Raw genomic sequence first — 10,283 nt, 5'->3', positions numbered from 1 at the left:
CAGCCTTGCTGTTCAGCAGGGAAAACAGCCAGGCAAATGTGGAGATTGGTATTGCTCTTGGATACACACTGGCCATTCTACCTCTTCTCTCATTACTCTTTCCCAGCAATGAACTGTTTCAAAGTTGCTCAGGGCTTAAGGTTATTGGGTAATATCAATTTATTTATCCTAGGATGGTCCTCTTTATTGAAAAGTTCAGACCACAGAGAAATTTGTAGATATATTCACAGATATATAGGCTGAAGTTATTTGTGGGCTTTACCCTCACAGTAGCAGGAACCCTAGCCTTGCATTGCACTGATTTAGAAAGAATAATTCCAAGCATCATTTTTAGTTTTCTGTTTAATTGCAGGAAGAATGTTATGCACACAAAAGTACTAAAACTAAACAATTTCTATCTGGAACTAGAGCTGAAAGCAATTTCCTACAGTCACTAACTTGTATTCTTTGTCAGTTATTCAACTTCCACAGCAGATATTGGATAAGGGTAAATGCTGCAGACTGCAAATGAACTTCCTGCAGAACTCTAAACATAGACCCTTGTGGAAGCACTTGAGTAATGAGGTGTAGATGAGCTATTAGACTAGCACTAGAATCCTTAATGAGAGCATGGAAGTTACTGAAGGACGTGGTCATTGTGACATTTGTAAGGAAACCACGTGGGGATGATAAACAGTCTGTGCACGTAGAATAAGATCTAAATGAATATCTCCCTATCAGTACTCAAGAAAGTGTCTGCCACCACACATTGTGACTTCTGCTAAACTTACTTAAGCCCAAACATAGAGCTAAGCCAAATGGTACTGTGGAGGAATGTGTGGTGCCATTGTGGAGAATTTAATTTTACAGACCAGGAAAGATACAGTTCCCATTATTAATGAATAATTTGATCTCAGCCAGAGATGCTAAATTTGCCCTCAACAACTGGACTGGGGAATGAAAAATCCACTTCTGGTCACTTTTTGATGAGCCTTACTAAAAAAAAAGCCATGACTCTAAGGATTGGGGTGTGAGGTCCTGCCAACACATGTGGAACTGTAGAATTCAATATTGAGAGAATAACATGGAGTGTTACCATTGCATTAGCTATATCAATTAGTTGATTTCAGTGACTGCCTTAGTTTTGAATTTATGCTGTCTTTAATAGTGCCAGCTCAATTTCAATATCAAGAGCCAAAATATCTTCAGATATGTCTGCCAGACACAAAGCATGTCTTCAGTTAAATGACTGAGGATTGCATTCATAGCCTGCTATTTCAAAATTCTCATAAATTCAACAAGAAAAAGCAGATCCAGATGCTAGCACCACAGCTGTCATCACACCTACTGCTGTGTGAATCCACTGACAGCCAATAAAATAAGAAAAGAAACCACATTTTCAGAACGGACCAACTCAGGAACTAAACCAATTGAAAACAGCTCATGATATTGACCAGGTATTTATTGCCAAAAGAGGAACCAACATTTTATTTATAATTAAATACAGAAGTGAACATACAATAACTCAGAAGGAAAAATCTAGATTTAGGCTAAACTGAAAGCACATGAGTTTGAGAGTAGTTTCATAGAAAAATACTCCGCTCCCGAATATTCTGAAAGAAAACTAAATAGCCCCCTCATTCCTTCTTCCAACCAGCTGTGAAGGACAAAACACAGCAGCATTTAACATTTTGTAGAGTTAGTCTGAGTGATACTCACCATCTCTCTGTGGTTGGGGAAGAAAGTCTGGTCAATCAGTGGGAACTTCTCTGGACTCAGAGTGTGGGAGATCTTTATCAGTTGGGAAAACTGTAAGAGAAAAACAGCTGTAAACAATTTAATCTTCATCTCCATCAGCTCTTCACTGTTGTGGTTCTGCACCCAGAGCAGATTCTGCCTTCTGAACAAGAGTTTCACTTAGCTGTCAAGCTATTTTGTAAACAAAAAAATCCTGATAGTTGTGTGGTGTGAAGTGTAAGAGCACAGAAAACTTTAACAAAAAGGATGAAATGCAGTCATGCCAGTGTGAGAAATGTTCCAAGTGCAGCCCAAGGAGGAAGGGAACACTGCTTCTTATTTGACCTCCCATACTCCTTTCCTGGGTCTTTGAAGTCTAATGGGATGGAGGACCACATTTGTGGACAAGAGCCCTAACAATAGGTTGCATCTGATTGACACCAGTCCTGGGAAGTTGAAGTTAAACAAATTCAGTTTGGGCATCACTTGTTCAGAGAACAACCTGATGGTTCTTGAACCAAACTGAATTTAAACAGACAATGGCTTTAATGACCGGAGAAACAAAGGACTGCAAATGGTGGAATCTAGATGAAACAATGGAAGACCCATGGAGCTCATATCCTCGTACCTGGACACTATCCTGTCCACCCTGCTCCAATCCCTTCCCACGTACGTCCATGACACATCACATGCTCTCCAACTCTTCCATAGGTTTAAGTTCTCCGGCACGTACATCATCATCTTCACCATGGACATCCAGTCCCGATATACCTCCATTCCCCATCACAACGGCCTCACCGCCCTCTGCTTGTTTCTTGACCAGAGACAGAACCAGTCCCCTTCCACTAACACTCTCCTCCGCCTGGCTGAACTTGTCCTTACCCTAAACAACTTCATTTTTGACTCCTCTGACTTTCTACAGACCAAGGGTGTAGCTATGGGCACTTGCATGGGCCCCAGCTATGCCTGCCTCTTCGTTGGCTACAATGAAGAGTCTCTGTTCCAAGCCTACTCTGGCCCCATTCCTCAACTCTTTCCCCGCTATATGGACGACTGCATTGGTGCCACCTCTTGTACCCATGAGGAACTCGACAGTTTCATAAATTTTACCAACCCCCCCCCTCCCAAACCATGCTTCTTCTTTTCTTCCCTTTCCTAGACTCTCTCTCTTTTTTCTATCCTTTTTTATCCTCTCCTTACCTTTGACCTATCCCCTGGTGAATCTGCTCTCCCCACCTCCCCTGAACCTGCCAATCACTATCTCATACCTGCATCTACCTATCACCACCTTGTGCCCACCCCGCCTCCCCTCTTTTGTCCACCTATCACTGCTCTGCTTTTCCCTCCTATATATTGGGCTTCCCCTTTTCCTATCTTCAATCCTGAAGAAGGGTCCTGACCTGAAATGTTGACTGCCTGCTCCTCTCCACGGTTGCTGTCTGACCTCCTGAGTTCCTCCAGCATCGTGTTTTTCACGGCTTTAATGACAATCGATGCAGATCCACTACCATTTGAAAATGGCAAAACATGATGCATGGCATAATGGCACGGTTATACAATCCATAGCAGCCAGACTTTGCTGTGGTTCATACACAGAAGAATATTGTCATGGACAGTTTGTGATGTTAGCAAAAAATGACAAGACAAAGGCAGACATAAGAGCTCAACACTGAAGTGCTGCTGACAGTCTGTATATGCTCCTAGGCCACAACCTGGTCTAGCATCTCACAGAACTGCAGAAGGACAGAGAACCACAGGTTCTGTGATGCTGGAGGAAATAAAAAAGCAGAACGAGGTCTCATACTGCACGAAGCAGACCAGGACCCCAGCAGAGGCATCAAAGGAAACAGGCAGCCAACACAACATTAACATGACATATAGTCTTCAAACAATACATTATAAAGAAATAGTTCTTGGTCTTGTACAAAAGGGAACAAGCCACAGGACAAAACGTGACCACTACTTACCTCCTTACAAGTGCGGTTCAAATCTTTGATTTGCTTCCCATCAAAATCTGAGAGGCAGAATAGTGCCTAACCTTTTCCTGCTAAAGTTCATTTGATTACATGCAATGAATTCAGCAAAAACCTGCTGGAATCTAATTTATTGTTCCCTCTGCTAAGTGGTTTCAATGGCACAGAGGCAGCAGGTCAGAAAACTATGAAAGAACTAGAGCTCCCAGCATATCCTTTAGCCATTGTTGTGGCTGTCATTTATGGACACCTATTTAAAATAGGTGTAAAGGTCACACACCAGAATCGTAGGAATTGCATGCAGAATACCCTTATTCTCCCGTGAATATGTGACAGTTGTTTTTAGAAGTAGATGCATCTGCAGACTGTTTGAAATGGCTTTAGTGCTAATACTAATCAAACTAAATTGCATTGCCACCCATCTGATCACGATTTGTTTCTCCATTATTCCTGGGGAAAAGCCAGCATTTATTGCCTGGATCTAACTGAGTAGTGGCATTGAGCCACCATTTTCAACCACTATGTCTTACTAGTGCTCCCAAAGTCCTGTCAGTATGAAGCTGCAAAACATTGACCCAGTGATAGGGAAGGAAGAACGTTATGTATCCAAGTCTGAATGGTGAATGAATTGGAGGAGAATTGCAGGTGTTGGTGTTCCCATTGCAAGAATTGTTCCCCTCAGCTTGGGAGGTGTTGCTGGACAGCCCTGGCAAGTTACTGCAATGTGACAAATGGTCGAAGAGCCAAGGAGTACCAATGGTAGAGGGTGTTAATAATTAAGCTGGAAATCTGTGTGCTTTGTTCTCATACAAGAAAATGTATAACATTCCATTATTCTCCTAACGTGTGCCTTGGTGGAAGGGCAGGCGGAGTCAAAAGGTCAGTCATTCACCACAGACTATCTAAAGAATATTCATTCAGCCACAGCATTCATGTGGTTAACCCAGATAAGTGCTGATTAATTGTGCTTTTTAGGCTTCAGCTATAGAAATGCCTATGATTAAGCAGAGGTGACTCACCTCCAAAATCCACAACAATCTTCCTTTGTATAGGGTATGGTTCCAGGTTTTAGAGTGTTTTCCCACAATTCCCACTGACTTCAATTTTACTGGAGAGTCTTGGTGTCAAAGGAAGTCATTCTAACATTACCTTGGCATTCAGCTCTTCTCCCTGTGCTTGGTCTAAGGCAATGATGATGTCTGGGGCCATGTGGCTCTGCCTGACCCAAACTGAGCAATGGTGACTATGCTATTTGATGGACTATTGGGCAGATGCCAACATTGTACCTCTGCTGGAACTGATTGTGTAAACACAAGACTTGAACAAGCCTTCAGAGCTGCAGCCAGAACATCACTGAGACCCCTACTCTTGTTCTTCCAGTATGCTCAGCCACCCCTTGATATCCAGTGTACTGAATCAATTTAACTGACTTTCCGTAATGGTGGGATTTCAATAGGAGGCCGAGGTAAATCATTCACTTGACAATTCTGCCTGAAGACTGCACATACTTCTGGCTTATCTTTTACACTCACGTGTTTGTCTCCACCATCATTAATGGAGGGTGATATTTATGGACCCCTTCCTATCAGTGTTTGGTTGTTTACACCTTTTTTAATTTTACAACACAGGACTCTGAAGTTTTAATCTGGAGGGTTACTTAGTTGTCTCCATAGTACATTGCTTCTCCTTTTTATCTTCAATAAGTTCACATTACTTTTAGGTGCTCCTACTGCAGCTCTCAGCATGCTCAACTCTATTCCTCACTGAATCCAGGGGAGTGGGGTCCTCTGGCTTGATGGTAAATGTTGACTGTTCTTCTGAACATCTCACTTAGTGTCATGATGATGCTACACAAGCCGAAGGGGGGTGTCCTCAGGGTGCAGATTGAATACTTCATTAAATCAGGTGAAGATCTGTGAAAAAGCTTTTTGATTATCGGCTTCAGAGTTCAGCATCATTGTTGCTAGCTCCAAATGCTGGAGCTTCATTGTCTGGCAAAACCAATACTAAACTCTACACTTATCTCTCCAATGCACCTGAACCCACAGTCACTGATGCAGACGGAAGATCAGTCTTCTGAAGAGTGAACCTGTGGAAGGCATCTGGTCCAGATGGTGACCCTGGCCTTGTCCCTTGATCCTGCGCAGACCAGCTGACAGGGTACTTGCAGACACATTTAACCTCTCCCTGCTTCAATCTGAGGTTCCCACCAGCTTTATGAAGACAACTATCATCCCAGTTCATAAGAAAACAAGGTAACATGCCTTAATGACTACCGATCAGTGGCTCTGACATCCAACATCATGAAGTGCTTTGAGGCTGGTCATGGAACACATTAACTCCAACTTCCCAGACAAACCTGACCCACAGCAATTAGCTAACCACCAAAACAAGCCTACAGTGGACACCATCTCCCTGGCCCTACACTTATCTCTGCAGCATCTGAACAGTAAAGATACCTACATTAGATTATTGGTTATTGACTACAGCTCCACCTTCAATACTATAATTCCAAGCAAACTCATCACCAAACTCCGAGACCTGGGACTCAACACCTCCCTCTGCAACTGGATCCTTCACTCTCTGACTAAAAGGCAGCAATAAGGATAGGCAGCAACACCTCCGCCACGACTATTCTCAACACTGGTGCCCCACAAGGCTGCGTCGTCAGCCCCCTGCTCTACTCCCTATACACTCATGACTGCGTGGCCAGATTCTGCTCTAACTCCATCTACAGATTTGCAGATGATACCACTGTAGTAGGTTGTATCTCAAATAACGATGAGTCGGAGTACAGGAAGGAGGTAGAGAGCTTAGTGACATGGTGTCATGACAACAACCTTTCCCTCAATGTCAGCAAAACAGAAGAGGTGGTCATTGACATCAGGAAGGAGGGCAGTGCACATGCTCCTGTTTACATCAATGGCGCTGAGGTCAAGCGGGTTCAGAGCTTCAAGTTCCTAGGAGTGAACACTACCAATAGCCTGTCCTGGTCCAACCACGTAGATGCCACGGCCAAGAAAGCTCACCAGCACAACTTCCTCAATAGGCTAAAAAAATTTGGTACGTCCCCTTTGACCCTCACCAACTTTTATCAGTGCACCATAGAAAGGATCCTATCTGGATGCATCACAGCTTGGTATGGCAACTGCTCTGCCCATGACTGCAACAAACTGCAGCGAGTTGTGGACACAACTCAGCACATCATAGAAGCAAGCCTCCCCTCAATGAATTCTGTCTATACTTCTCGCTGCCTCGGTAAAGCAGCCAACATAATCAAAGACCTCACCCACCCTGGAGATTCTTTGTTCTCCCCCCTTCCCGTCGGGCAGAAAATACAAAAGCATGAAAGCACAGACCACCAGGCTCAAGGACAGCTTCTATCCCACTATTATCAGACTATTGAACAGTCCCCTAGTACGATAAGATGGACTCTTAACCTTACTATCTACCTTGTTATGACCTTGCACCTTATTGTCTGCCTGCACTGTACTTTCTCTGTAACTGTACACTTTATTCTGCATTCTGCTATTGTTTTACTTTGTACTACCTTAATGCACTGTTGTAATGAAATGATTTGTATGGATGGTATGCAAGACAAGTTTTTTTAAACTGTACCTCGGTATATGCGACAATAATAAACTAATTTACCAAGGGGAATATTTTCTAAAAAAAAATCCAAGGACAAACAGTATTGAAGCACAGCAATCCAGCCAGGATGGGAAATGTATTTTGCAACAGTATCAATGGGTAAACATTTCTACCAGGCTATAATTCAGCAGTTGTACATATACAATACAAATCCAAACAAATGTGCATACAATTGCTGTAGATGCTGTAGAAGTGACACTATGGATGCTCCTTTAGACACTGCTTGGAACTAATTCAATATCACTCTCCAAACTCTACTACCATTGTCCTGAAGATTGACAAGAGGTGAATGCCAGGCAGAATCTGACTGGATGCATCATTTGTGGAAATTTCGAATGTCAGCCACTTTCTTTCCAACTGTCTTTCCGCCCTATTGTTCAATCCACTGCACATCAACACATGGCCTTTTATATGAGTGTCTCCTCCTCCTCCTCTCAGCAAGGAAGACACACACAGGGACAGTCCTCCAATAGATCTGCTCAGCTATTTGTTAAATTACAGTACTTTGTGAAGGCACATTTAATAAGGAGAACCAACTGTCAGGAATAACATGTCTCACAGCACTTACAAATGCATAAGAACAGTGGGAGCAGAATATTTTTACCAGTTATCACAAAGGATGGGATTTATTTTGTTTTATAAAATTCAGTAATTCTATTAAAGAGTTCTGTGGGAAATGCAACAGAGCAGATTAGGCACAACTGCACTACATTCCCCACAGTGAGGCTCCCGGTCGCTTTCAAAATGTGAACAGTTCCTGGATAGGGACTTTATAGAAAATTAAATCCAGGCCAGGGGAGATCAGATTTTGGAATGACATGAAATCCTGACCCACAAAAAGCCCCCAAAGATTCAATGAAACACCAAGCTTCACATGGATCAAGTGAAATTTGATGCATGAGATTAATTTGATGAACTGAGAACACTGCCTGGGGCCACTTTGTCCAGGAACCATCGCTGAAAACGGGAATGTGTGGTCACATTGCTTTAACCTTCGTAACATTGAGCACTAAAGAAACTTCAAGTTAGTTTGCCCTGAAGTTGCTTTCCTCCTCAGTGTTTATTTTGCATCTCTTGTGCCTTCTCCCCACACAGGAGATTTCATTTATTTAAAAACACTTACACAGAAAATATGTTGGAGATTGATGCTCGCTGAAAGGTCAGCTAGTCTCCAGTGAGACGCCACTGTGGGAAACAAATAAGTCTCTAATCCTAATCAAGAAATGTTATAAATAATTGGATATTAGTGTACTGGAGGACAAATCACTTGGCAGAAAAATATTAAAATATATCTGTCTCCTTTCCTTTCATTACTAACTGATTAACATGCAGAAGCAACCAAATAAGGCGTTGCTCAGTTTAAGGCAGAGATGAGGCAAAATATTATCCTCTCAGAAGGTCATGAGTCTTTGGAACACTCTGCCTCAAAGGGCAGAGCTAGCAGAATTGTGGAACATTTTTAAGGCAGAGGAAGATAGAAGCTTAATAAGCTCTGGGGTGAAAGGTTATTGCAGGTAGGCAGAAATGTAGGCAGAAGTTACAATCAAATCATCTGTGATCTTGTTGAATGGTGGAACAAGCTCAAGAGGCCACAATCTTGGCTCCAGCTTCTAATTTGTATATTAATATGTCTGTGAATGGATGGAGCTGGTCACTTTTAACCACAGATGTGACAGTGGTACAAGTTGGCATCCTGGGAATGTGGCTGGTTCACACAAAATATTTAACACTCAGTTTCTGCCCATAGCTAACAGCATTACAGACATGTCAATCACACACATGCAAGGATCGGCACATGGACCCTAATCTAGTAACAGGCATGTGCTTCTTCAGTGAACGGTTCTTAGATGAAAGGCCTGGTCGACATATCTGAGCAGAAAATTGAAAAAAAACTGAAAGAAAATTGAAATGCTTCAGCTCTCAACTTTCTAATCATTCCAGTTTAGAACAGAACTAAAAGAAACATCTGGCTCAGCTGGTGACAGATTCCCCTTCAGCAGCTCTCCTGCTAAAAACTTTAGATACACAACTATTGCTTTGAAGTGGGTCCTTTGCAGCCAAAACATAGGAGGTACCTTACTGCCAGCAGAGAAGTTAAGGGCCCAATCTGCACTACTTATCATTTCAGAAAATTGTCCCTTCATCTCTGGACTCTAGTACGAATTTAGCTAGATTAACGGGCAAGAATCTGTTCTATCTGTTGCCTGTAAAAGCACCACATGGAGTATTTGGAACATGTCAAACCATTTCCTTTCTGTAAAACACTGAACAGTATTAAAATTCTCCAAATTTCTAGATTAAGTCAAAGTAGCTAAAGTAATAAATGAGGTAGAAATTAAAGTGTCAAGACGCAGCAAAGCATTCTTTATTAGTTGGTGTGCTATTCAAGACTTGACACGTGAACTTACATGTCATATAATAACTGAATGTGTGGTCAGTTGTTCACCAAGATAAGATTATAAGACTGATTGAGCCAGATTCAGCCCACCTCCCACAATCTCAACACTTGGGCCAGAAGTAGAGAGCTGAGCAAGCAGGACCTTCACACCCAGGAGGCAACAATGGTGAGTTGGCCTCAGGGACCGTACTGCTGAGATCACACCTCTGGGACAGCCTTTGACAGGAGGTAAAACTGGGAGCAAAGCCTTGTCTCGTCAGGGCTGTGAGGATCTTTAAGAGTTTTAAATGCCTTGGATACTCAGAGCCACAGAGAAACTGTTAAGATTGTTTTAAATAATTAAAAGAATAAACATGATTAAAAATTACTAAAAAAAATCAATTAAAAACATAAAGACATATTTACAAAAATTAAAATAAAGTTAAAGAATAGATAACCAAATTTACATTTCTCATTTAATCTGCAGGCCCAGGAATTCACATTCAAATGAATGGGGTCATCACTCCGACACCAGGTCTGGCTGGTGCAGATCAGAGAGGCAGATT

The 10,283-nt window shown here is 42.2% G+C and overlaps 1 protein-coding gene across 1 annotated transcript in view; it reads right to left on the bottom strand.

Annotated features, from left to right (window-relative positions):
• The window catches only part of LOC127578140 (synapsin-3-like), a 203,480-nt gene that overhangs the window by 79,060 nt on the left and 114,137 nt on the right, over positions 1 to 10,283 (bottom strand). Inside the window, exon 6 of the mRNA XM_052029747.1 lies at positions 1,699 to 1,788. Within this exon, the coding sequence (XP_051885707.1) occupies positions 1,699 to 1,788 (90 nt within the window). The remainder of the gene's footprint in view (positions 1 to 1,698; positions 1,789 to 10,283) is intronic.

This window comes from Pristis pectinata, chromosome 15, assembly GCF_009764475.1.
Source record: "Pristis pectinata isolate sPriPec2 chromosome 15, sPriPec2.1.pri, whole genome shotgun sequence".
Classification (NCBI taxonomy): domain Eukaryota; kingdom Metazoa; phylum Chordata; class Chondrichthyes; order Rhinopristiformes; family Pristidae; genus Pristis; species Pristis pectinata.
Note: the sequence above shows the minus strand (reverse complement) of the source record. Positions and strands in the feature narration are given on the sequence as shown.